The 27,546-nt window shown below is 45.2% G+C and overlaps 1 protein-coding gene across 4 annotated transcripts in view; it reads left to right on the forward strand.

Annotated features, from left to right (window-relative positions):
• CYTH1 (cytohesin 1) overlaps positions 1-27,546 on the forward strand; it is a 59,483-nt gene that overhangs the window by 8,368 nt on the left and 23,569 nt on the right. Inside the window, exon 1 of one of the 4 annotated variants that reach the window (XM_081849846.1) lies at positions 6,421-6,513. The exons of 1 other annotated variant lie outside the window; for it this stretch is intronic. In XM_081849846.1, coding sequence (XP_081705972.1) covers positions 6,435-6,513 — 79 coding nt within the window. In that variant the 5' untranslated portion in view covers positions 6,421-6,434. Of the gene's footprint in view, positions 1-6,420; positions 6,514-10,793; positions 10,817-25,721; positions 25,879-27,546 lie in introns of those variants that run through there. 2 more of the 4 variants (XM_081849848.1, XM_081849849.1) reach the window with 2 other exon arrangements.

The raw sequence follows: 27,546 nt of genomic DNA on the forward strand, positions 1-27,546 counted from the left end.
CTCAGGTCAAAATGCAGTGCAAGCCTAATGCGTGCCTATTCACAAGTAAATGCTGTTAATTTCATTGAGACATACTCCCAGGTAAATGCAGACTGCACAGGGCTGCCGCCTTAAAAAATATACATGGAGGTATTCAGCTGTCTTAATACCACTGCAGGGGAAATAACCTCTCTCACATTAATGCGTTGTTATTGCTATAATTTTGTTGTTGTTGCTTATATCCTGGGCAAAGTTAGAGGGGAGGAGGGGGGTGGCTGGCCTGTATGGCCTTGCAGAGGCTGAGGGCGACACAAGAAGTGCCTTTGCTGTTTCTGCGTGCCCCTCACAGCAGCAATGACAAAGCCGGCTACTCGAGCCACACTAAGAAGCACTGAATGTTTTCAAGGGCTGCATGTTGGACCACCTTGATCTACCCCTTGCATGAACCAAGGACAGCTTTTACGCTTCAAGCAGCAGGCATTGAGCTTCCCAGTGGGTGCTTCTCCCGTTTTTAATTATGCCCCCACCCCACCTCTGAAACTGGAACTGAGCTTAGGGAGCGGAGTGAGTGTGCATGCACAAGGTGGAAAAAGAGCGTTTGCAGTATCAGCAGGCCTGGGAGGGGTTGCACACCCGTCCCTCCCACCGCCTTTTTTCTCTCTTGCAAGCCCCTTATCCCCACCTCCACATTCAGGTTATCTCTCCGAAAGTGGCTTTGGGAATGTGTGTTTGCTGAGATTAACCCCAGTGTAGTTTTCTCATTTTAAATGTCGAGAATGATGCCCCACAAGCCTCCCAGTGGGCCTTTGAACTATACAGTATAGGCATGCTGTTGAGGGTTGTAGAATTATTGGGTTGTTCTTGTTTTTAGTTTTTATTATGTATTTCATGTTTTTATATTGTGATTCTATGTTGTGAAGCCCTGAGACCTGTGGGTATAGGACTGTATACAAATAAAATAATAGGTGGGTATGCGGACCTTTTCTGGCACTTCCTATAAAAGCACATTCCTAGCAATCCTTTGGCTTTTCAGCTGGTCTCAAACCAGTTTATGCTGTGTATCTGTCACCTTTTGGAAGCCTGTGTCCAGGACACAGGGAGTGGGTCACTTCACCTGTGGGACTCTCTTGGAGCAAATGCCTGGGCCTCGGTTCTCAAGCTGTAAAATGACAGGGACGAGGGTTGTAGGGTTGCTGGGAGGGGGACTAATGTGCACACACAAAAATATGGAACAGGTTTCAAATGCGAATTCTAGTTCTTGAGATGTGCTCTCATTTCCTCAAATGTCTCCTGTTGCCTTGGGAGGAGTGCTTGTGCAGAGTCCTGCTTGTTGAATGGGGTACCTTCTACAACACATGGGAGTAGTGAGGTCCAGAATCTTATCAAATGTACTGGTCACTGAGGGCGTGCTTTGTGGGCTGGATGCCTAACTGAATGACAACATGGTTCCTATATCCTTGTAGGCAGCGGTCAAATCTCTGTTAAATGAATGAATGTCAGATCTACAAATCTTGAACTAACCTCCAATCCCTGATAGTTCATTTCATTTCATTTTTTAAACTTTATTTATCATGTTTATATTCCCCCCTTTCCTCCAAGGAGCCCAAGGTGGCATACGTAGTTCTACTCTCTGTTTTATCTTCTCAACAATCACGTGAGGTTAAGACAAACTGGCCCAAGATCACCCAGTGAGCGTCATGGTTGAATGGGGATTTGAACCCTAGTCTTCCATATCCTAGTCCAACACACCACTACATCACATGGTCTCATTGATTTTTTTAGTCAAGCTATTAAAACATGGGATGGCTTCCCAACTCAGCATGGCCTTGGGCAATGCTGATTATTTGGATCCATTTCAATTTGTCTTCAGACCTGGGTTTGGGACAGAACAGCCTCTGTTTTGCCAGTGGATGGCTTCCATTAGGGAATGGCTTGTGAGTGTGTCCCTGTTGGTTCTTTTGCAGCTCTTAGTGGCTTTCAACATCGATTACCATGGCATTCTTCTGCGCCATCTTGCTAAGTTGGGTCTGAGGAGGGGAGAGTATATGTTAGCACTGGTCCTTTCTGGAAGCTTTCCCACCTAGTTTACCCATTGTATGGCAGAGGATGCTAAAAGTTCATATCCCCCAATGCGTCCTGACCCAAATAAGGCTGCTGTCCCGATTCTTTAATCAGCTGCATATCGAGGAGAAGCTCGGCATACGGAGCTGCTTCTTTCACTGCCAGGGGCATCGCTTGGTACTTAAAGAACCTGGGAAACAGATCATGATGCAGATTTGCATAAATGTACAGTGTGCCTCTGGGTAAATTAAGATGGCAAGGCTGTTGCTAGCACTGCACTTAGCTGCACAGTAAGCAAAGTTTGCTTTTTTTAATTTAAAAAGGAGGCGGAGGAAAGGGGATCTGGGGCACAGCACAAAATTCAGTTCCCCAAGCGGTGCCCCTGGTCTCTTCTACCCTATAATGGACTTTACGGATCTTGGCATGTAGCTGTTCAAGGAACAGGAGCCTTATTTGGGGCAGAGAGGGCTCTTTCCCTGGAGGCATTGCTCTACTCATTTGGCTGGTTTGCAGTAAATGCTCCAGCATAACAGCTTTGCTTGCTAGCTTCATTCTGCCGAAACCAGAAACATTAACTGTTTGCCATCCCCACGCTTCTCTCTTCACTTACCAGGACCATACAGTAACAGGATGGCTTTTCTGTCCTCCTGTTGGATAATAATTCCCATTGTCTTTCCACCTTACTTTGGATTCAGTTCTGGGGGCACAGCGCTTGCCCCAAAGTCTTGTCATTGCCTAGTTGTGCGCCAGTTCAGAGACTGAAGCAGCAGTGGATCAATATCTGATGTATGAGGGTTTCATTAACTAGAGTAGCCTGCTCTTCTTTTTGTATGTAGAGCTTGTCTGAAAAGAGTTCTTCTTCTCTCTGCCGACTCATTTGGGGCAGAAGTCATTATGGGGCTCCTTTAGTTCCCCTTCTGAGTCTCAGGCACCGAATACAGTGTGAGAACTGGTAGCTCAGCCTTGTTAAAGAGCCTTTTGCAACGTTGATACAGCCACCTTTCTTTGAAGTGTCATCTACTGGGCATTTACCCACTGGCAAATCTCAGCAGCAGATACCACCCTGCAGTGTTCGTTCATTTTAATAGGCTTGTCTCCTGATTCTTCCTCCCCAAGGGCCTTAGTTTGCCTACCCATGGTTTACAGCATACAACATTTTGTAAACTATTGGATGAGGGATGGGCTTTTCTGGAGTCGCTTATGCCAAGGGAAGTGCCAACCTTTCATGGGTATTCTCTTCTCTGATTCTGCCTCTTCTGGCTTATACCTCTCCTGAGCACCTCCCTCTTCTCTCTCTGCTGCTTGCTATCATGGAGAGATTTTTTTCCTCAGAAACGATGGCTCATTTTTTCACAAGCGGGGAGTTGCCTCTGTGTGTGTAAAAAAATAAAAATCACACATATTTTACTTTGGGTGCTGGTTGTCAGGGTCCTGAACCCTATTAGTTTGTGGGCCAATTATTTTGCTTTGCTCTACTGTGGGTAAGAAGCAATAGAACTGGAGCCATATGCTAAGGGAATTACTTGGTTTGTTTTGTTCCTGTGCTAATAGATCCTAAAGCTTATCAAACTATTATGAAATGGGATTTCCGTAAACTTTCACTTTCCAGCAGTCTAGCATTTAGCTGCCAGAAGGAACATTATGTTGAACTTCCGATAGATGAGAAAGCTAGAGTCGTGTGTTTCCAGAAGTACTGGGGAGAACTTCCAGAGGGATAGATGTAATACATAAAAAACCCAAGAGTCTTCTGGCACCTTAAAGACTAATTGGAGGAGGGCATTCTCCCCCTTTTTGATGCACCTTACAGGCAAGCAAACTTTGTTAAGATATGTTTTTATGGGCTTCATCAGATGCTTGGAGTGCGATCCTTGGTTGTTGAGTATATTCACTTATGAGTTTAAAGACAGGAAACGTAAATTTGAAATTAAATGGTAATATAATGCAGTCTGTGATAATTCAGTTAGATATTAAATTTGCAGCAGCCGTAATTGATAATCTTAGTGTTGTTGATTAACACCTGTGGAGGGAGAGGAAATCATTGTTTCCGTTTGTTGCCCCCCTCCCGGAAACCCATGTCCTCACTGTGGAAAGATGTGTGGATCCAGAATTGGCCTCCACAGCCACTTATGGACTCATTGTTAAGACTGCGTTCATGGAAGACCATCTTACTCAGCTACGAGTGATCGCCGAAGAAGATGATTTTTATATGAGCAATTCCAGGTGATTAGGAGATCCAGAAAAAGAATAGTGAGGTTGAGTTTTAGTGGAAACGTATCAGATGAATATGGAAGCTTTTCTGTGTTCTCCTTTTTAAGACAGGGGACCCATGCTGTTAGCTGTCTAATGTAAGCTTGTTCTTGAAGCGTTTGGCAGACAGCGCTAGCACCTGTGCACTTTCTTGCTGCCACGTCCTCCGCAGCTGGGATGTGCACCTGTGCTTGTGGAGATAAGCCTGCCAGTTCCCGTTGTGCCTTGTTTCAGCTGCTGTTCAGCTTGGTGCTGCAGGGATTCTGGCCCCATTGAAGAAGCTCTTTACGAGCCTCTTGAGACATAAGGGAGCCAGTTGTGGAATCAGAAGAAAAAACACGAGGATGTAATGAATCCTGTTTGCTGGACTGTCTGTTTCATTCTCCATGAGTTCTCACAGAAGAAATTGCACACTTATCACCTAACTGGCCTTTTATGGATTCCCCATTAGTCAGGTTCGCCACACTCCTGCCCATCTTTCCTTTTAAACTCTCGCCATCTCAGGTTTCCCTGTGTCTTCCAGAAACAGAGTCATGTCTCTTGCCTGCTCTGCAGGTTCCAAGTAGGGCTCCCAGTTCTTGACAAGAGTGCTAATCTGATATTGCTTTGCACATCCTAGGAGAAGCAGCAATAGCACCACCTTTGTCAGTGAGACTTCTCTTGCCCCGTGCAGCTGATTAGATTGGATTAGAAGTTCAAGGTGGACTGGAATGTGTTTGAACTTGAGGCTTGCGCCAGACAAGTTTTCTCTGAGACTGTGTAATAAGAGATGCAAGGAAGAAGAGTTCAAACTGAGTTTATTTGCAGAAGCACAAAAAGGATGGACCTCTCTGCAGCTTTTTGTGTCTCACCATAACCACCAACGCAGGATAAAACACGATCTGTTTTAAGACAAAAATAGTTTTGTGGAAAGCATAATGCTGTGTCAATTCTGTGACACATCAAACATTGTTTGTACTCCCTTATGCAGACAGCAGACATGGTTTGGATTTTATGCATTACTTTTAATACATCGCCATAACTTGTTCTGTAAACTTTTGGCTTCATACTGTGTTAAAGAAACTGACTTTTTAAAAGCATGTAGAAGAGGCTGATGTGCTGCTTTGGGGACAGGTGTGTAAACCAGGCTTGTCATGATCCCCAGCAAATTAAAAGACAGCCAGTAGCCCTGTTGAAGGGAAATAGCCAGTCACTGTCTGTCTTGTCCAAGTTTGTGAGGCTGACCTTTCTGTTCTCATGGGGGCTAAAAACCTTTTAAGAGAACAGCTGAGAATTCACCAGCAGTTGCCAGGGCCTCACAGCAGCAACCAGTCTCAGCCTTTTTTCCTTTTGAAACCTTTGTAATTGGGATCCAACTGGTCAGTGCCTTCCTGCTCAGGTGGAACCAGCTTCGGAGAAAAGGGTCTTACGCCTAGAGAAGTGGTCTTGAACTGCACCTACCAGCAAGATCCACATGGTGCTGCTCCCGATCCTCCTTTTTCTAGCGGGCCAGGAATCGCGCCGACTCCTTACTCTGCAACTCTTACCCTGCTGCTTCCTTGCACTTTCCATGCACATCTATGCACACATGCGTCTTTGGCACCTGCATGCGTTACATTTTCGTGCACCTTCCTTTTATGTGCTGGCCGTTGCATAGCAACCACTGGCTCACAAGATGCTTAGAGCTGTAATAATGCAGCCGGATAAAACCGACCTAAAAATACCCCTTGCCCAAACCTCTCCTGGGCAGCTGGGAGGAGTGGCCGGGGAGGAGCCGGGGGGGGGCACCTTGGAAAAAGTTCCCAAACTGAATTGCCCTCTAAGTGGCTTTGTGCGTCTCTCGTCAGCTGTCCAGCGCAGCGGGAACAGTAACAGTTTCCTGGCAGGGAGCTGAGATTGGCTGGACTCGGTGCGTGGGAGTCTCTGCTGCTCCTTCTGCTCCAGCCGGACTGGGGATCCCTCTCCTGCTGTGTCTCTTCCCTCCCCGCCCCCTTGCACTGTCTGGAAGAGGGGGGAAGTGGAGGCTGCTGCTTGGGAAGCCATTTGGTGCTGAAAAAGTGGGTACCCAAATGTTCTGTCCTCTGCACCCCACCTTGCGCTTGGTTCTGACCTGCTAGGCCTTTCTCACCTGCCCAGTCTTGAGAGGGCATTGCCTCAAGGGCATCATCATGGGCACTGTCAGTGAGCTCTGTGCCTCCAGTTTCCAAGCCTTCCTCTTCCCCTCCACCTTGGTAGCCACCAAGCCAGGTAGGTGCTTTATATTTTGCCTCTCCTCTCTATGTCCAGGAGTGTCTTGTGCTGATGCTGGGAGAAATGAGGTGCCAGAAGTTGGGGTGTGTGCAGTATGTATATTGTCTGTGGTGGGGCCAGGATTAGTCATCCTCTCCTATGCATATTGCACTGGTGTCCCTCTAAGTGAAGGCTGCTGGTGAAAGGGGCAGGGGCCACAGCTTCAGTGCCTTTAGCTATGATGTTGCTTTCCTCTTGCTGTGATTTGGTGCACCGTCGTTCAGCCAAAGTGTAACCTTATCCACTGGAGCTCAAAAAAACACACAGGTGACTGAATTGCTTTGGAATGAGGAGCTTGGAAGAATCCATCCTGCTGATTCCTTGGCTCAGGAACCAGTCTAACCTCTGTTGTACGGGTGGAAGGAAGAGGTGGCAATTGGTTCACAGCCTTGTGTTTGGTTACAATAAGGCTGAACCCAGTTCTGTGTTTTGATCCCCGTGGCAATCTGTATTTGAGTCTGAGTATGTGAGGAAACAAACTCCAGTCCATTTCACAGGCAACCTGCTCTGCTAGTCGTAGAATCATAGGATTGTGGAATTGGAAGGGACAATGAGGACCATCTAGTCCAACCCTCTGAAATGTGATACCTCAAGGACTGGCTCTCTATGTGAACCTACCCAAACCCTGAGATCATCCTCTGAGGCCCTACAAGTGGTCCGGGGGGGGGGGTCTCAACATGAGAACAGGCCTTTTCTGTAGTGGCTCCCCATTTGTGGAATGCTCTCCCTAGGGAGGTTTGCCTGGTGCCTTCATTATGTACCTGTAAGCGCCAGGCAAAAATGTTCTTCTTTAACCAGGCCTTTGGCTGATTATACCCTTTTAAATGTGTTTGTGGGAAGAGGTGGAGGGAGGAGGGTTTTAGTTGTTGTTGTTGTCGTCTTCTATTTATTATGTATTTTGTGTTTTTATTTTGTATTTTTATGTTGTAAACCATCCTGTGATCTACGGATGAAGGGTGGTATACAGATTTAATAAATAAATTAAAATAAACATTTTGCCCAACATGGGCCACAACCCTGAATTTAAGAGTCCCATGAGCCCTACTCATGGAGATGTTGTCCCGGTGTTTGTATATTTTCTGAAAGAGTCACTTGTGCTAACTTTATACATGTTGAGGTGTGTGTGTTTTCCACATATTCTTGTGAAGATTTCTTTTTTATTATCTGAAGTAGGTTTTCTAAAGTGTGTGAGAGGAGATCATTGTTTTGCTGATGCCTAGCAATGGGGTTGTGGCTGTGACCTCTTTTTGACCTCCCTAGAGGAAGAGCATATGCTGTAGTTGTCGTAGTTGTTGAAGTTGCATTTATATCCCGCCCTTCCTCCAAGGAGCTCAAGGTGGTTTACGTGGTTCATTTCCCCCTCTCTATTTTATCTTTACAATAACCCTGTGAGGTAGGACAGACTGTAACTGGCCCAAGGTCATCCAGCAAACTTCATAGCTGAGTTGGGATTTGAACCCTGCTCCCCCAGCTCTAACCACTGCATCACCTGTAATGGGTCACAAACTCTGGACAGCCAGTTTGGTGTCTGCATTGTGGAGTATGATGAATGGAAAGCACTGTGTTACACAAAGGCGGCTGCTGAGGCCTTAGGCCAATTCCATTCTCAACCCCATTTTCATATTAAAAAACACACACCCTATGAGCTGCCTTACTGGAGGAAGAACCTGACTAAGGCAGCTCACAGTATAATCTATTCCGTACAGTAGAATAGCAAAACAAACTGAACAGAGCCAGCAGCAAAATCGGGTAACCCTGGGAGGGGGTTTGAGGGAGGGGTGTGTTTCTAGACCTGCATACTGAATACAACAGTCATGCAACTGTTAAACCAACTACAGTTTTCACCAGTATGGAAAACTGACAATGGGCAAAATTTCACCTTGGAATGAATGTCTGCCTGTTGCACAGAGCCTCTACTAAAGAAAGATTAGCAAGCTTACTATGTATGGGCACTTGATGAGACGGGCTTGTTTTCTGTCTCTTCTTCCTTGCTGTGTGACAACAGGATGGGTGGAGGGTACTGATTTGTCTGATGAGGGTTTGTGGTTTTAGGTTGGCGGGGAGGCTGGCAGGCCAGATAGAATGATCCAGGATTAAAGCCACTTCACAGTATGAGACTGTTGGTTCAGGTACAGAGAGAATATAGCAGCCTTAGCACTGAAGCCTGTAACATTGAGTTCTCCGGTTCATTGGCTCAGCCCCGGGTTCTGTTATTCCTTGCATTCTGGTATTGAAAGTTTTGCTGTAGAGTACTTGGACCCAGGGAGCAGTTCTTGTGAGTTCAGTCTAGGGATGTGCAGCTGTAAAGGACAACTAATAGAGTACAGTAGTACCTCAGGTTAAGTACTTAATTCATTCCGGAGGTCTGTTCTTAACCTGAAACTGTTCTTAACCTGAAGCACCACTTTAGCTAATGGGGCCTCCCGCTGCCGCCGTGCCGTCGGAGCACGATTTGTGTTCTCATCCTGAAGCAAAGTTCTTAAACCGAGGTACTATTTCTGGGTTAGTGGAGTCTGTAACCTGAAGCGTCTGTAACCCGAGGTACCACTGTATCTGGTATCTTTCCAACAATTTTCAGAACCTGATTTTCCCTTTTTAAAAAGAGAACAAGTTTCTGCCCCCTAGTATTTATGAAAGGCAGTGTGAATATATGGATGGATTCTTTATAAAACCTAGCCAGGGAATATGGCTGTTTCAGACCCTTCCCATCACCCCAGTCCTTGTTATTTCTTGGGTCAACAAATCTAGTTTCGTTGTTTCCCTTGCTCAGTCTGACATAGGGTTGGTACACTGGTCAGTTGATTGCCTATTTATTTGACCATTGTCATATATGTTTGAATATTCCATGAAGGCAAGAATACCACTGCTTAGGTGGCAGATTTGCATTTTATTTCATCATGGGATTCACTTCTTGATGAGGACTGCTTGCCTCTGTAAGCGGTCAAAGGCAAGCCTAGCAACATAGAAAACCTTTTCCTACCAACCCCCTGCTACAATTGCAGCTATCTCCAAACAGGAATGCAAGTTGTTTTCATTGGCAAAGGTTGTTATTTTAATTGCATTTTAAAACAGAACAAACAGCAATTGTAAGCTGACCCTGGAGTTTTAGGATAAAAAATGAAGAATAATCTTTCATTGACTTGTTCACATGTATAGAAACCATACTTTGCATTAATTCATTAGCAGCCTAACTTTTTGGGGGTGGGAAGTTCAAAAACACAGAGTCAAAAATCCTTGGTAGTCTGCTGCATGTGACTTAGACCTACCAGTAGATCCCAGTTTAGCTTCTGTCTAGTACTGCTCCAGATGTTGTCCACCTGCAACTTCCACCAGACTCAGGCAACATGGCAGTGGTCAGGAATGATGGGAGTTGCAGACCAGCGTTGTCTGGGTGGGCATCATGTTTATTCTGCCTCAGAACTTGGGGTTTTGGTTAAAGATTTTGAGGCTTATTTTTAGCAAAACAAACCAAGGTGAAATTGCCTGGTCTAGAAGATACCATATGTGGTTGTGCAGAACAGGGTATTGATTCCTGTTGCTTCACAGTGAATTTCCTGAAATACAAAATGTGGAAAGTGAAATCTCATACTAGATTAGTGACTAAAGCATGGTGGGTGAGCTTGTAAAGCCACGCAGAACTCTACAGGTGAGGAAGACAGCTAAATTGTGGAGGGCAGAAAGCTTGGGGTCTAGTTGCCTTTTTCGTCTTCTGCCTTATGAAGTATCCTGTGCAAAAAGGCATACACCTCTACTCCCAAAAAAAGATAGATCCATTCTTCTTAGGCATTCTTTTGTAGGACCAAAGTATCAACAGCTGCGTGAATTTCTACCATGCAGCCTGGCAGTAGGATAGATACTGCAGAGTAATGGCTGGCAGCCTGCAAGCTCTTGCCAAACTGGGAGAGGAATTCTGCCATCGCCCAGTGGCTTACAAACAGGGCACAGCTGCAGTTTGTCATGAAGTATGTGAGGGGGAACCCAAGGGGCTGGTTGTGTTGTTCTCCCCACCTCTTCAGACGTTGGGGAGAGCCGTTTCCCATATGGCTGCTAGCTCCATCCCCAACAGTCAAACAGAAGGGGATTCTGCCTTGGCAGGAGCTGGGAGGGGGAAACGGAAGCCAGATGGTGTCCATGGAAACGAGGCCTGTACTCTGCACAGCCAGGTGGCCCCAGGCAAAGCATGGCTGGGGCTGTTGTTATGCCTCAGCTGTGAGTGAAGAGGAGTGGGGTGATGGGCCCTGTGTGTGTCTGCCTCTTAAAAGTGAGGAATTGGTTGCACTTCTGCAAAAGTAATGGGCCTGGCAGACTTAGAAATGGAGTCCCTTTCCTGGCAGCGCTGAAGTCTTACCGTATCTGATGCAGCAATGAGAGGCAACTGTCATTAGGAAAACAGGATGTGGTCGCAGTAGCAGCTGAGAGCAGGAACTTCTTGTGGTGCCTTGAACCCGTTTGTGCCTGGCAACTTGGAGGAGACGGGCAAAGGTTTGTTGACAGCCGGATCTTGTCAGACGCTATTTAAACTAGAGGAGCACTCCAAAGTTTCTTAATCTAGGAACAACTTTACAAAAACCATTGTACCCTCTCTCCCTAGCTAGACCAGGTCTTTTAGCTCAAATGCCACATTCCCTCAGGGGCAGGCTGCATGCTGGTAGTGGGCAGGAACAGAGGCAGATGTGGGCATCTCCAGAGGCAAAGCTGGGTAGGGCTGTGGATGCGAATTTTCCCTTTGTACAGGAATCCACACTAAAGCTGGAGGTTTTTATGCATAGGTATCTCTGGTCATGCTAGTATTACCACAGTGGAGGACAGCTTCCAGTCAGGCAAAATCACTCCAGGCTGATTTAGAGCAGGGGTCCCAAACTGTGACCTTTGAATCACTGGTGGTCCGTGAGCTTCATCCAAGTGGTCGGCAGCATTTCTGTGGATATGTAGTTGAAGATGGCAGGTGGCAAGTCCATCGCGTTAAATACTCCTATTGATTTTTTACAGCTTTTTTATTGCTCCTTTTATTATAATAATGTATTTTATTGCATTGCAATTTGAATTCTGTGAAATGCAGTAAAATACAGTGTGTAAGAAATAAAAGAAGCAATAGAAATACAATTGCTGCAGCAGGCAGGAAAGTCAGTAAGTGGGCCACCAAGACCCCCATGTCCTGTGTGGGATATAAATAGGGAACCACTGCTGCAGAGTGTGGCCAGTGACGTGTGTGGTCTGGGGAGAAACCTGAGGGATGGATAAAGAGGCCCAGAAAGCCGCATTTGTCCCCCTCCACCATGGACTGAAATACCCCTACCCTTCCTCTAGGCATACAGATTAGGTCCCCAACTGCACTGTACATTTAAAGCAGGATCATACCACTTTATACAGTTGTGGCTTCCCCCAGGAATCCTGGGAACTGTAGTTAGTTGAGGGTGCTGAGAGTTGTTAAAGGGAGCCCTGACTATTAGGTCCAGTCGTGACTGACTCTGGGGTTGCGGCGCTCATCTCGCTTTACTGGCCGAGGGAGCCGGCATACGGCTTCCGGGTTATGTGGCCAGCATGACAAAGCCACTTCTGGCGAACCAGAGCAGCACATGGAAACGCCGTTTACCTTCCCGCCAGAGGCATACAGGAAATATACAGAGGCATACCTATTTATCTACTTGCACTTTGACGTGCTTTCGAACTGCTAGGTTGGCAGGAGCATGGACCGAGCAACGGGAGCTCACCCTGTCACGGGGATTTGAACCGCCGACCTTCTGATCAGCAAGTCCTAGGCTCTGTGGTTTAACCCACAGTGTCACCCGCGTCCCTTGCTGAGAGTTGTTAAGAGGGCCCTATTCCCCTTATAGAGCTACAGTCCTCAGAGTAGTGGTTTGACAGTCAATCCCTCTTCCCAGGGAACCAAAAGGTTTATTCATTAACTTCCGAATCGATTCTTGAACTGCCTGGGAGCAAGTTTTTGAATGTCTCTGCACCTGTGTCTGATTTCCTCAGCCACAGTTTGACCACTTTTGGTTTCCAACTGCGTTTGGTGAGGTGTGTGTCTTACAAAGCTTCGTTCCAGCCAGCTCCATTGTGTGGAGTGAACTGGATGAAGTTTTTGGGCAGATTGGGAATGTGAAGATGTGTGAATAAATCAGCAATGATGGAGAAGACTTGGAGCATCACCATGTCCCTCCTTTCTAAGGCCCTCAGGGAGAAAATGTGTTATTGTGTGTTGGGAATCTATGCATTTGCTTGACTTACTAATTGGCACTCTATTGAGCCAGGGCTTTCCCACCTATTCTCTTAGTCTAGGTGCCCTCCTGTCTGCCTTTGGGCAGCTGTCTGGGTATGATGCTTTCTTTTAAAATGTAAAATCTGGGACTTGCCCAGCAAAAATTGCAGGGTGATTTTACAGTGATTCACATAAGTGCTCAGACACAGCTTGCAGAAGCCCTAGAGTGCAAGGAGTAAGCTGCAGTCATATAGTTACTGGACCATAAATGTGTGTAATTGCTTTTTGCAGTCTGGGGTAGAGGTGGTAGAGATTATTTGTAATGGTTCATGAGTTTGTTTTCAGGAAGGAGTTCTCTCTGCAGTCCTCTACTGGCTTGATGGGTTAAAAGACAAATGTGACCTCCACTTGGGCCAATGCCTTTTTATTATCAGTAGAGGGCAGCACATGGCCAGCTCTTATCTGTGCTCTTGTTACACACTTCACCACATCTTACAGTACATTTTCGCTCCTGAAAAAGTGTGCATGCAAATACATGCTTCATTGGGGGGGGGGGGGTGTGTGTGAGTGAACTGAAAAGCATTAAAAAGTGTGTATTTTACACAACAGTGTGAATTTTACACATAAAGTGCTCACAAAAATGTGTGCAAATGTGTCCAACAGACCTATGAATGCCAGTGAGGCCTAAACTGGATGGAATTAGCTGCCCTTTACTTTAACTTGACTTTGAATGGCAAGTTATTAGCCATTCTGCAAGGCAGTGGTTCCTGATTTCCATGGACCACTTGAAATTGGTTGAGGGTCTTGGATGGACCACTTCAAGATTTTTCTATCTGTTGTAACAGTTGTAACGTGCTGTGCTAGATTCTGTCATGTCACGTGTTCATTCCCAGTAATGTTCTTACCCTTGCAATCGTCTGTACTGTAATGCTTTTGTGCTTTTGTTTGCCCGATTTCCCCTTTGTTATTTATTTCGGTTCTGGAGGTGCTCTTGAACTTGATCAGAGGGGACCGGTTGGTGGAAGGGATTCAGGTCGGAGCGAAACAATACAAATTGAAAGCTTTCGCAGATGACCTAGTTTTGACTCTGCAGGAGCCAGAATCTAGTACGAAAAGAGTATTACAACTGATACAGGATTTTGGTCGGGTGGCAGGATTTAAATTAAATAAACAGAAAACTAAAGTGTTGGGAAAAAATTTGACAGATATAGAGTCGGAACGGTTTCAGAGAGAAACAGAACTAACTATGGTTAAAAAAGTAAAATACCTAGGGGTAAACATAACAGCAAAAAACCTGAGTCTATTTAAGGATAATTATGAAAAATGTTGGTCTGAAATTAAGAGAGACTTGGATAGTTGGACAAAATTGAAGCTTTCTTTGTTAGGCCGAATTGCTGCTATCAAGATGAATGTATTGCCAAAAATGTTGTTTTTGTTTCAAACATTACAGATTGTGGACAAAACGGAGTGCTTCCGGAAGTGGCAGAAAGATATATCCAGATTTGTCTGGCAGGGCAAAAAGCCCAGAATTAAGTTTAAGATATTAACAGATGCGAAAGAAAGAGGGGGCTTTGCCCTGCCAGACTTAAAGTTGTACTATGAAGCCGCAGCTTTTTGCTGGCTAAAAGACTGGCTACTTCTCGAAGACACTGACGTGTTGGACTTGGAAGGTTTTAACAATGCTTTTGGTTGGCATGCATACTTATGGTATGATAAAGTTAAGATCAATAAGGCCTTTAAGAACCATATTGTCAGGAAAGCAGTGTTTAATGTCTGGACAAAATACAAAGACTTACTGGAAAATAAAACTCCAAGGTGGCTCTCACCTCTGGAGGCTAAGGCCCTAAAAAGACCCAATATGGAGGCCAAATGGCCAAAATATTGGGAAATATTAGAAAAAGATGGAGACAATTGGAAATTGCAGAGTTTAGAGAAAATGAAGGATAAGGTGCGAGACTGGTTACATTATGCTCAGATCAAAGAAGTTTTTAAAAATGATAAAAAGTTAGGGTTCCAGGTGGAGAAATCGAAGTTAGAAACTGAATTGTTAGAACCAAAGACTAAGGTATTATCTAGAATGTATAACTTGCTGTTAAAATGGAATACACAAGACGAAATGGTTAAATCGGCTATGATAAAATGGGCACAGGACATTGGGCATAACATTATGTTTGAGGACTGGGAAAGGTTGTGGACCACTGGGCTGAACTTCACCGCATGTAATGCTCTGAAGGAAAATGTAATGAAAATGATATATAGATGGTACATGACCCCAGTTAAACTTGCCAAAATATACCATTCGTCTGATAATAAATGTTGGAAATGTAAAGAAAATGAAGGAACATTCTTTCACCTCTGGTGGACATGCCCTAAGGTGAAGGTCTTCTGGGAAATGATATATAATGAGCTGAAAAAGGTATTTAAGTATACCTTCACTAAGAAACCAGAGGCCTTCCTTCTGGGTATTGTCGGCCAGAAGGTGTTAAAGAAGGACCGAACATTCTTTATGTATGCAACAACGGCAGCAAGGATACTCATCGCAAAAAACTGGAAAACTCAAGATCTACCCACACTGGAAGAGTGGCAGATGCAACTGATGGACTATATGCAACTGGCCGAGATGACTGGCAGAATCCGTGACCTGGGAGAAGAGAAGATGGAGGAAGACTGGGAGAAATTCAAGAAGTATCTACAAAAACATTGTAATTTGGTTGAATGTTAAGAAGGATGCTAGATTATAAAAAATTGGCCACCACTAAATTAGATTTGAAATTTGATGATAAGTGAGACTAAAGAAAATATAAAATTTTTTGGAAGAAGTGCTAGATTATATTTGAATGTGTGGACATGAGATTGTAAACAAGTTGATAATTTGTTTGGAAAAAACTTTTAACGATGTAAATGGGAGCGGGAGACGTGAGGGAGTCCAAAGAAGTGATGAAATTATGTCTGTGATAGAAGTAAGATTGTTTATTATTTGTGCATTTATATTTAAAAACTTTAATAAATATTTATAAAAAAAAAAAGAACACACACACACATATATATATATATGCTGTCCTGGATGCTGCATGGTTTTTAATTACATTTTTATTGCTCCTTTCATTTCTTATATATTATATTTTACAGCATTTTGAAGAATTCAAATTGTAATACAATAGAACGCAACGTAAAAATAAAAGAAGCAGTAAAAATACAATTTAAAATCTGTCGGAATATTTTATGTGATGGATTTGCTGCCTCCCATCCTCAGCCACAAATCGAGACACAGTGCAAATACCTGAACGAAGCTCATGGACTTCAGTTTGGGAGCCCCTGTTTTGAATAAATGTCATTCAAAACAAAACACCACGTGCCACAAATGAAGAATAGTTACCATGTTGGGGCATGTTGAATTTTTAAAGTTTCAAATTCCAAAAGTGAGGGGTGCTAAAAAAAATTGTAACATGACCTGAGGATTCAAAAGCTGTTTTCAGGAACAACTGGGCCTGTGGATGGTCTAATAACAGTTCTCCTGGTAGACTAAAAGCATTTATGACACGCTTTTGTTCACTGCATTAATAACCCACTTTTTCAAGGTGGCACACTTTGTGGTTCTTCTCTCCTCTGCTAGCAAGCTTCAAGGGGCTGCACAGAAATTTCAGCCAGTCTTTTCTCGGCCCTAGTCTTGACACAGTCGACCACACTGGCTCTGCACTCAAATGTGCGTAATAGTTTGTGATTCCCCACCCTTTGCTGCAGGCTTGGGAGGGGATCTTTCTGCTATCCCACCCCACACAGATCTTGCCAGCTAGTGTTTACATCCGTCACGCTGTAGTTTCCTCCTTGCCTCCAGAGCATGAGGGGGTTAACGGCCCTCCGGTGGCTGTGGGATCAGCACAGGAACAGGGCGTTGCTGGTTATCTCAGTCACCGCCAGGCCAGGACTGTGATGACGCCTATCCTCCAAGGCAAGGGCCGCCCATGGGCTGGGACAAGACTTGACTCATTCCAGGAAGCCACAGCCAGACAGCAAGTCAGACTCAGGTGTCTACCCAGCCAAACAGCACGTAACTGTGGAACGGAGAGAGACAGTGGTCTGCAACATCTCTCTGCTGCTGGCAGCATGGTGCTCAGGATGGAGAACGGTGAGAGTGGCGCAGGGTGGGGATCTCCCGGGCCCCCTCTTTGGGTGGTTGGGTGAGTTGTTTTTAGTGGTGGCGACCACTAAAGGCTTCATTTGTGGGGAGCCATGGTCAAGTTGGATGTTGTACAGAAGTATGCACCTTCCTCTTTCATTAAACCTTTTTAATTTGAGCTCTTTCCCAACCTGCATCTGTATTGGAATTGTTTCTAAATAAGTTTTCGTTGTTTTGTCTCTCATCGTGTGCTCCTCTGGGAGTGAGTCCGGAATATAAATTTAATAAATATATAAACATGGGGTGAGTTCTTCAGAACATGGCCTTCCATGTCGCAGTGATAGCTGACTAGTGTTCTGCTCAGTGCTGTTTTTCTAGAAAAAGGGGTGCCGGAACTCACCAGGAACACCTCCCTCCTTCTCTTGGAATGGCAGTGGCCCCCACCTGAGAGGTGCTGGAGCTGAGTTCTGGCGAGTTCACCTAAAAAAAAAGCCCTGATAATACTAGTGAGAGTTGAAGAGTGCTTTGAGCTCCTGGCTCACTAGGAGCACATCCCATGAAGATATGCTGCCCTGGGGGGTGGGGGTGGGGATTTGCACTGGAATATGGGACAAGCAGTTACAGTAAGCAAAGCCAGGTAGGTTTACTCCTGTAGGGCCACTGCTGTGGCCTAGATATTTGAGGGTTTTTTTTGGTGAAGTGCCCTATTCCTGCTCTCAGCCAGGAGAGGCCCAGTCTCGCTGTACTTGAAAAGCAGGAGTTTCTGTTGGCAGCGCCCTGAGCGGCATGCTCCGGCATGCGTCTCTCCCCAAATACCTCTCCTGCCCTTTTCAGTTCCGCTTCAGCCCTTGGGCACCAGGGAGGGTGCTGGGAGAAGAGCACGTGGATTTAATGAGGCAACAGGCTGCTTCCTACGCACTTAGGGCAGGGCTTCTCTACTTTCTCTGGGCACCACCTTGAGAGCAAGAGTGTTTAACCTGGCTGTCCCTGAGCCACATGTGGATCCAGATGAGTGGGAAACGTGTTTGGAGAGAGGGTTGAACATGTTGACTAGTCATATTCTCTCTCTCTCTCTCTCTCTCTCTCTCTCTCTCACTCTCTCTCTCACACACACACACACACACACACACACACACACGACCAATCAGATACAGGTGGCCACCATTTTGTGTGTGTCTGATTGATGCACAACAGCTGACATGTGCGCTGCTTTTGGCCCCAGAAGAGCGCGGAATGAGCTTATGCACAACCGCTGATGCACACAATGACCTGGAACACAACCCCCGCACAAATGGGGAGCTCCTTGTATTGTCAAATAATTGTCAAGTGTGTTTTTAAAAGACCTTTAACTTTGAGAATGAAATCCACCAAAGCTTTAAAAATAAACAAGTACAGCCAGGGAATATCCAGGTGAGACCTGGAGAGACTCTTGTTTGAAACCCTGGAGAAACCCAGTCACTGTAAATACTTCTAAGCTAGGTAGACCAATGTTCCTGCTTGATAGAAGGCATCTTCCTATGTCCTAATGAAGTGGTCAATTGACCAGTCAGTTATAATGTTTTCCTGGTCAACTGATGATGCTCAAACTTGGCCCTCCAGCTGTTTTGGGACTACAATTCCCATCATCCCTGACCACTGGTCCTGTATGCTAGGGATGATGGGAGTTGTAGTCCCAAAACAGCTGGAGGGCAGAGTTTGGCCTTGCCTGCCTTAGAGTGACCATGAGCACTGGGAAATAGTTTCCTTCTAATCTTGGAGCTCAACATAACTCTGAGCCCATGCAAGTCCAAAGAAGAAATCCTTTCCCAGCGTGGGACTGAGTTTGCTCACTTGTTTCTATTGCAACGCTATCAGTGTTCTTCCAGCTTAGTCTTGTGGCTTCTCTCCTATCCCAAACTTTCTCTCTTGAGTAATTCAGTCTGGATTTTTTACATCATCAGATAAGGGCTCTTCCAGCAGAGCATGGAATTTTTTTTTAATGAAATAGAGCTTTTTTGGTTTATCAAAGGGTGGGCCACTTATTTGGTGTGGGTGTGGGGGTCTAGAAGTGCAACTTAGAGCCAAATCAATCAATCAGTCTTGGAACAGCAACATGCATTTCCCCCTTTGCTGGCCAGCTTGCTTATGGCAAGGGGTCTCTGCCTGCGTTCTGTGCAATGTGGAGCCTCCCTCACTTCTGGCTTAGTCTTTACCTTGACAGCTGCTCTCCATGTAGCATGGGGCTTTAGGACTCCGGTTTCCTCTTGGGGTGCATTTCCTGACCATGCACACTCTTCCCATGCTGCCTGAAACTGACGCGACCAAGAGACCGGTGTGCACTCAACGATGGGTGAAAGGCAGTGGTCCCAAACATTGCGGCAGTGTCTCTTGTATTAACATCAGCTTTTGTCTTCTCTGCAGTGAAGAGTGAGCATTGAGGATTTGCCCAATAGCCATTGGGATTTGTGGTTCTACTGAATCAAGGCACTTAGGAATGACTAGTTTTCTACATTTCATTTACCCTTAAAACAACAACCACAATGCAAATTATAGTCCAGTAAGCAAAGGCCTTTCTTATAATCGGTCTTTTACTGGTCACAGAGTCTGTTTCACAATCTGCAGCAAAGATCCTAACTTGCACTTTCTAAGCCCCTAGCCCTTATTAAATGCTGACTTTTTGCTTTCAAGACCCATGTGCATTGGTTTCAAGACCCTTGGGCATCGGTTTAAAGAACTCTTTGCATCTGATGGCCTCTATAAGTACCTTTTTTTTGGTGAGTATGAATCCCATCAGTTCTCTTTGTTGGAGCTTTTACAGTGATGCCGCCAGCAGTTGCAGAAGTTCACCTGAAGCCTACAGATCTGGCACATTTGTTGAGCTGCAAGGTTACTTGTCCATGTGTGATTTGTGGGGATGTTTAGTGCCACCCACAATGTGAAACATCTGATAACTTTATGTGCTGCCACTGCTTTAGACTTCCCACAGAGGATGTAGTCTTCTTGCCTGAGAATATGGTGTTAGTTGCTTGTGGAGCCTTTGAGTGGGATTCATTTAATGAGCCCCATCAGCAGAAGCCCTGCACAATAACTTCTGCTTGAGCAATGGGGCTTTCCTTCCTTTCCTTCCCCCCCCCCCGCCCCCCAAAATTGGCTCAGGGAAGCAAGAAAACCCCTGGGGGGAAAGCACACAGGGGGAGTAGAAGGGGGAATCATTCCACCTGACAAGCTAAAATGCTTGCCCAGATGTTGCATGAGTGGTATTCAATGCTAGCTCTACTCAGAGTAGACCCATTACAGTTAATGGGCATGACTAACATAGGTTTGTTAATTTTAAAGGTTTTACTCTGAGTAGTTGACTTAGTTGAACATAATCCTTTATCTTTGTTAGCAAGGAGCCCAAGTGTAATGTTGGGCAAGTGTGGGCATCATGTCATGAAGCTGGTGCTGAGTAGCATCTGTGATTACAGGGAGAAGGATATAAATCCCTCTCTGCCATGATAGGATTTCTGTGGGTGGAATCTCACAGTTGCTTACCATGAACCAGTTGCCAAAACCCTTGAAGCCAGGAGGCAAATGTGGCACATGGATTCCCTGTGGTGCCTACTATCGGTTTTTGTGTGTGCATGAGGGTGTGTGTGCAACACCCTGTTTCGGTTTTGGAACAAGTTATCCCTCCTCCTCAGAACATGCTGTGTTGCTTTTTGGTGCCAAGCACATTATCTGCAAGGAGCCACACAGGAATTGTTAGTAAAACACCCTTGTCTTCTGTAGTCAGGGTTGCTCCTTCCTTGCGAGCAAATTTACTGTGCAACCTAAAATGGCAGGCTGCAGAACATCCCACTGCATGGATCTGTTCCCACAAGATGTGTGTCATTTGCAGCCTTCATCTTAATGTCTGCTTAAGCCTTGCTAGGAAGTGAACCTCTCTTCAGCTTCCCAGTAACGGTACCCAGAAATGGAGCTCTCATTGAAGGAACCTGCCTTGAGGAGAACATCTGGAGCAAACACCACCTGTTGGGTGGTGCACTATAGAAAGGGCTTGTCTCCATGCCTTGTGGTGTGCAGTTCTCCCACCCTCACAAGCTCTGCTGTTGTAAGGGATAGATACTGAGTTTGGGGGGAAGTCCTTAATGGACTGCCTTGCCTTGCTTCTTGTGGCGAATGCCAGAGGCTAACTTGTGGCCTTAAATTAGCTTCCCCAACCTGGTGCCATCCAGATCATTTGGACTAGAACTCCCATCAGCCTCAGCCAACATCTGAGTGGGGAAAGCTGCTGGAAATTTACAGGATAACTTGTGGGGTGCCATCTTATCCTTGCTCCCAGTCTGTGATATGAGTTTTACTGCCTTGGTTCCACTGGGTCTTATGGTGTCAAGGCAATAATTTCTTATGAGGGACCAGAGTAAGAGCAGGGAGAGAGACAAGGGTGTCAAGTCAAGCTTCCATTATCCTGCAGGCACCTGATGATGTAACAGGGAGAGTAATCCTAAGGGTTAAATTTCTTGCGCACACATGCAGGAAACTGATGGTATCTGGAATTTCTCATAGCCTCAGCCACTGCCTTTAGTACACACGAGGTCGCCTGGGATTGGACACTTGGCATTCATGAGTCCTGTTCTATAGTTTCACTGCCTTAGGGCAGGAGAGTTCCCTTCCCTCACTTGACTTTGTGTGGATGAGGGGAGAGCATGGAATTTCTGTTGCATGTTTGTTTCCCTTATAAACCCATCAGTGTGTGTGGTGGTTTACAGAGTACAAGAAGACAAGTCCTTTGTCTCAAGGATCCTACAATAAAAAAGAGAGAGAGAGCGAGGATACAAGAGAAGGGGAGGCAAGGGGTAAACAGGGGAAATAATGTAGAGTTGTACATTTCACTTGTTACAGGTTTAACTGCGGCACGCCCACATTAAATATGTTGATTATGACATTCAAGTTGTGATACAATAAAATGCAATATAAGAAATAAGCGAAGCAATAGAAATGCAGTTAAAACCATACAGCATCTAGCACAGTGCATCACAGTTGTTACAATAGGCAGAAAAATCATTGTGGTTCACTGAGACCCTTGGCAATTTCCATTTGGTTGTTGAGGGTGGAGAGTAGTGCCAGATTACCAAATAGGCAGAGTAGGCACCAGCCTTATGAGCCCCACAACAACAGATCAAATAATATTGATTTGATCTTGAAAGAAGATTACAAAAACGTCTTGGGAGATAATTTGAGAGGGAGCCCCCAATATTTCGACTTCCTAGGGGCCTCCACAGGGTTTAATCTGGCACTTGTTAAGAGAAGTTTGGGAACCACTGCACTGCATCACACCGACTGGTGGTGGCTCTCCAGGATTTCAGATAGCAGTCTTTTCCCAGCCTGTCGGAAGATGCCAGGCTTTGAACATGGGTCCTTCTACATGCAATGCAGTTGTTCTACCACTGAGCCTTGTCTTTTCCTTTGGTGTGCTGGTAAAAATACTGTGTTCTCTGTGATGAGCTGCAGGATACAAATGGCTTGCCATGTGGTGAGTTTAAAGGGGCAGCCACAACCCTGCTCTGTGGAATTGGCCACATGTTCCTCTTGCTTGTTTGCCATTGTTGCCTGCTGTTGTGGGCTGCCTTGTGGATCTTGCCATGCATCAGTGGAATGACAAAGTGTCATTGACAAGGACACTGGTTCTTGAAGACGCTGTCATATCTTGTTAGCTAAGTTGTATTTATGTAGCCGTGATTTGGGGAGCGGGATGAATCGAACCTTGTTTTCAAGGTTTGTGGGGAGGGATGCCCTTGTAGGCAGTGGGGGGAGAAGTGCTTGTTATGAAGAGGCGGCACAAGGAGGGTCTGTGTGTGGTTTTTAAACTTCCCGGATTAGGTTGAAGATATTTCGGATTTCAGTCCAGGGCTTCGTGGGAGAAATCAAAGGAACAAAAAAACCTTTTGGGGTTCAGAACCTGAATCTGCAACTAGGACTAGGAAAGAGGTTCAAGCAATGCCAGAAGCAGAAGAGATGGATACCTGTATGTAGGTCTGGTGTCACAACAGGGTGGAACTGATCTTGGGAACATAATCTGAATGCATTGCATCTTGGGACAGTTTGCTCTTAGGGCATTTAGGAGGAGAAGAGGTCTTTTGAGAAATTGCTCCACTGAGGTACTCCATACCCATTTGCTGGGGAGTAAGACTTACTGAACTCTGCAATACTTCTGAACACACATGCATAGGTTTGTGTTGTTGCTGTGAGTTTAGGATAATGGAGATTTAGCATCTGATAGGGAATCTTGTGCTGGGAGAGTCTGAAGGAGTGGTAGCTTAGAGGCACCAAACCAGGCCTTAGAAGAGGTGGCATAAAAGTGAGGGATGTGTCAGAAGGACCCCGGAGCTCTCATACTTTGCTTGAAGAAGCTCCTCTAGAGGAAGGATGGGGAAATGGTGACTCTCCAGATGTTGATGGACTGCAACTCCCTTTGGACCCCGCCAGTCACACATCATTGCTTCTCCACTGCTGCTCCAGAGAGTTTGGTCTGAAATGGAGGAGAAAATGGAATAGTGGAACAAATCTAATGGGACTGCCAGTGCTGAATTCTAATGGGGCTTTCTCAAAGTGGAACTCCATTACGAGTGAGTCTGTAGGGTTGGCTTTCTAGCTCACTAAGCTGCAGGAAAGTACTGAATTTGAAAACACATGGGCAAGTATCAAAGTGCATGGAAGTTATTTTCTTGCAATTAGAATCTGAAGAGTTTAGCACAGCATTCTAAATCTTTTGGAGGCATAAACACCACCCCTGAATGCTCCGCCCCAAAATCAATTTTCCAGATGTAGTGCTGTCGTTCTCTATTTTGAAAAATGTGACTTTCAACCTTACTTTGGTGCTATGTTTCCTAGAATGAACAGAATAGGAATTAATATTTGGCAACTTTTCAAACACAGCAACTCCAGGTCAACATGTTGTTGTTTCCCATCACTAAAGATAATGCTATATTCCACCTTATCTACTGAATGAATGAGTACGCCAGTCGAAGTTATGGAACTACGTGTCAGATTCACAAGAGGCTTCTGAAAAGATTAGCAGAAGCTATGCAAAATCGCAAGAAAATAAGCATGTGACTATAGCTAAATATAATGAAGTGGCCATGAAAGTGAAATTAAAAAACAAACTAAAATGCCACACAGCTGAACCCACATTTACCTGGGATGAAGGGTCTTTCCCCTTAGTTTGCAACCCCCTCTAAAAAGTCAATGCCCCCTCTGAAAATTCACCCCCCATTTCAGTCCATATCCTTGCAGACTCTCATAAGCAAGATTAGGACATTAGGGTGTGTCATTTTAGGGGGTGAAACTTAATTTCTGCAAATTTCAGTGTGGGGGGGGCATTCCTTAAAAATATGGTTTCGTGTATGAGGAATTCAAATATACTATTTTTGTGATCGGGCAACATTTAGCTTGTTAAGTCTACATTTGATGAAGAAGCACATGAACTGCTTTTGGAAAACCAAATAATTTTAATTTTACCTTATTTAAATATTAGGTAATGCTTAATAATAATAAATTTAATATAATAGTATTATTGATATTAATATTATTACTTGGCAATCAGTTTAATGATTTCTACGCAGTTTTACATGCATTTACTTACCAAGCAGAACTAAATTATATTAATTTAACCAAAATATGTTTTGAATTCCCAAGTCATGTTACAACTTTTTAGCATCTCCACCTGAAACTTGAAAAATTAAACATGTCCTACTAAGACATGGGGAATTGTGAGGATTAAGAAGAAAGGGATGTTGTTGTGGAGGAACATCTTTTCCTTCAAACAGGCAGTGGATGGTGATGGTACACTGGTCCCCTTCTGGCATGGAGAAGAGCAGTTGTGCTGCTGGGCGGGCAGGGCTTTGAAAGAGAACACCTATAAAGTGTTAATGAATTACAAAGATGTTCACAAGTACTAAGGAAACCACCTGGTATAATTAAGAATGGGAATGATAAAATGCCTGGCTGTGTAGCACATTTAACAAGTCGCTACCACAAAAGCAGATTGGATGTCTGATCAGCAGAAAACTTGCCCAAAACTTGAGAGAAGGCATCTCTCATTAAGGCAGAATGCAAGGCGAGGAAGTAATGTTGTCTGGTATAAAAACACATGCTATGAAGGATGAAGGTAGGAACAAGTAATGCAGGGGCATCCTTTAAATAGAATGAAAATTAAAGCAGATGAAGTTGACGCAACCTTAAATTTACAAAACTTAACAAGAAATAAGTTTAGCTTAAATAACCTTAATTTATAGGAAACTAAGATCAGATTTCACCCTGCCATGGGTAAAAGCTGAATTCTCCAATATTTAAGTCTGTGGTATCAGAAACCTCTGTGTGTGTGTGTGTGTGCGCGCGCGCGCGCGTGCCTAAGATTAAACACCTATCCAGCTGTATTAAACTATGAGAGTGTGCATGTTGTGATGCAGGAGTGCTGCCCTTGTTTCTGGCATGCTTGACAATGAGAGAAAGAATGAATTGCTTCTGAGTGAGGCGCTAAGAATAACATCTGTGTGGCTGCAACTTTTGCATCTGTTTTAGGGTCCTGAGAAGACGAGAAAGGCAGTAAGGGAAAAAGATGCATCTTCCTTAGAGGCGGAACAGCATTTCCTCCTTGAGCATGTAATTCTGCTAGAAACTCATAATATCACACCCAGATATGTGTGTGTGTAACTGCTTCTGATACTCATATTTCCATGTATTTGCTGCTTGCTCCCACTTTGTGTGCAAATGTCCTGCACACATGCCCTCCCTGTGCTGCAGCCTGGACAGGCAGGGGTTAATCCCCAGGCCTCGGCAGGTGGGCGGGGTTCCAAAGCTGTCATCCTCCATGGAAGGCAGCACGAGCAGAGGAGCTCAGCTGAGCAGAATGAGAGGAGGCCGAGACACAGCCCCTTCTCCTTGACAGGGCTGGGCTCCCCAGCACATGGGCTACTAGCGCACTGATGGTGTGTCACAGGGCTTACTTTGACAGTGGGCAGAAAAAGCTGGGCGGCAGCCTGGGGTAAGTCTCTCCCCCTCCTCTCCCTCTCTCCCCCTGTGTATTATGTTTGCAAAGGGGAATTCTCTGCTGTTTGGCCCCCCGTCTTGTGTGCTGCTTGGTCCCTCATGGTTGCATTTGGTGCCATGTGCCAGTGCCTTTTCCATGCCAAGCACCATGTGCCTGGCCTTTCTGTCATAGCCATGCCTGGTGCTGCACTCCTTTCTGCCCCGTCCACCAGCATGCTGTGCTTCCCCTGCCTGCCTGTTTTCTGGCTCCCCAGCAGATTATTCCAGGCATGGAGGGGAGGGGAAAGGCACTGTGTGTTGTTGCTCCTGCCTTCCTTTGGGCCCATGTTTATGCATGGACTGGATTTTCCCAAAGTGTCTGCAGGAGAGGAGGGAAGAGAGTGATTTCACCAGGGTGGGAATGCCATGTTTCTACTCCGGGGCTGTTTAAGTCAAGGGCCCCTAACTGAAAGGTGTAGAGAAGTGGCTGATATTGGGTGGGGGTAGATGCCACCACCATCATCCTCATTATGGGCTGCCATTGCCCTGCTCCGAGAGTAGATAGGCACTAAGAAAGGGGAAAGGCTGCTTAGAGTGGTGGCTGTCAAAGGGGGGCAGTCTATGTTGGCAGCCAGCCAAGTGTGTGAATTGGTGGGTGGGCATTAAGAGCCCAAGGGGCAAAGCAGCCGGTGGACCTGGAAAAAAGAAGAAATTAGAAGCTCAAGCTTCTAATTTTTTTGGTGGGGTGAGGAGGGGAGGAAGAGGGGGAGTTGGCCCTGAAAGAGCACACAAATGAGAAGGATAGAAGTAACCTACTAACATCATTGTCTTAATGTTAGTGTGATTCTGCTTACTGTTTCCTGTTTCGACACATCCCCCTGTATATGCTTTGGTAGGGGGTGTAGAGGACAGCACTGTCTCTGGGAGTTGAGTAGGACTCCCATTGGGGCTGACATATAGGGCAAGGGGGTTCCTTCAAGCTAGGGTTTCCCGTTCTTGCAGACCAAAGCTCTCTTCAGACTGAGCTCAGATGCATTTGACCCACAGGTGGGGTAGAACTGCACTCTTACTTGCAACCCAGACAACAGCATTGGATGAAAGCAAAGCAGGCCGTTTCATAAAATATATAAAATAAACACAATTCACACTAAAAGCATGTTTTGAGAATTTTGCACCAGTCTTTGCTTGTTTTCCTCTTCTCCATCCCGCTCCCCCTTCCCTTCTTTCCTTTTGCACCATGCCTTTTTAGACCGTAAGCCGGATGGCAGGCAGGGACTGTGTTGCTTTTATTGATTTGTAAGTCACTCTGGGAACATTTCCAGCCGAAGAATGGGTTACAAATGTTTTGAATGAATTGTTAAAAAATGTTTTTCTTTTTGATAGCTTCAGGTGTTGGAGCCCTTATTGCTTGGTCTTCTGGGAAGAGAGTAAGTGGTAGGGGTTAGAGCAGTCAGGGTTTGTGCTGATGGGTGATTCTCTGGATAAATCATTGCTCATTGGGGAGTTCTGCCTTCCCACCTGCAATACCCATCCAGCTGATTGGAAGTCATTTACTCAGGTATTTTGCTTGGACTAAGCCCAGAGTGCCTTTGCTTATTAGTGTTTCTCTGTACTTATGGAGGCACATAAATAGACACACACCCCAGCCCCTCCTTCATAACATCTTCTCCTAATTACCAGCCCC

Source organism: Podarcis erhardii (genome assembly GCF_964252035.2).
Source record: "Podarcis erhardii genome assembly, chromosome: 2".
In the NCBI taxonomy this organism is placed as follows: Eukaryota; Metazoa; Chordata; class Lepidosauria; order Squamata; family Lacertidae; genus Podarcis; species Podarcis erhardii.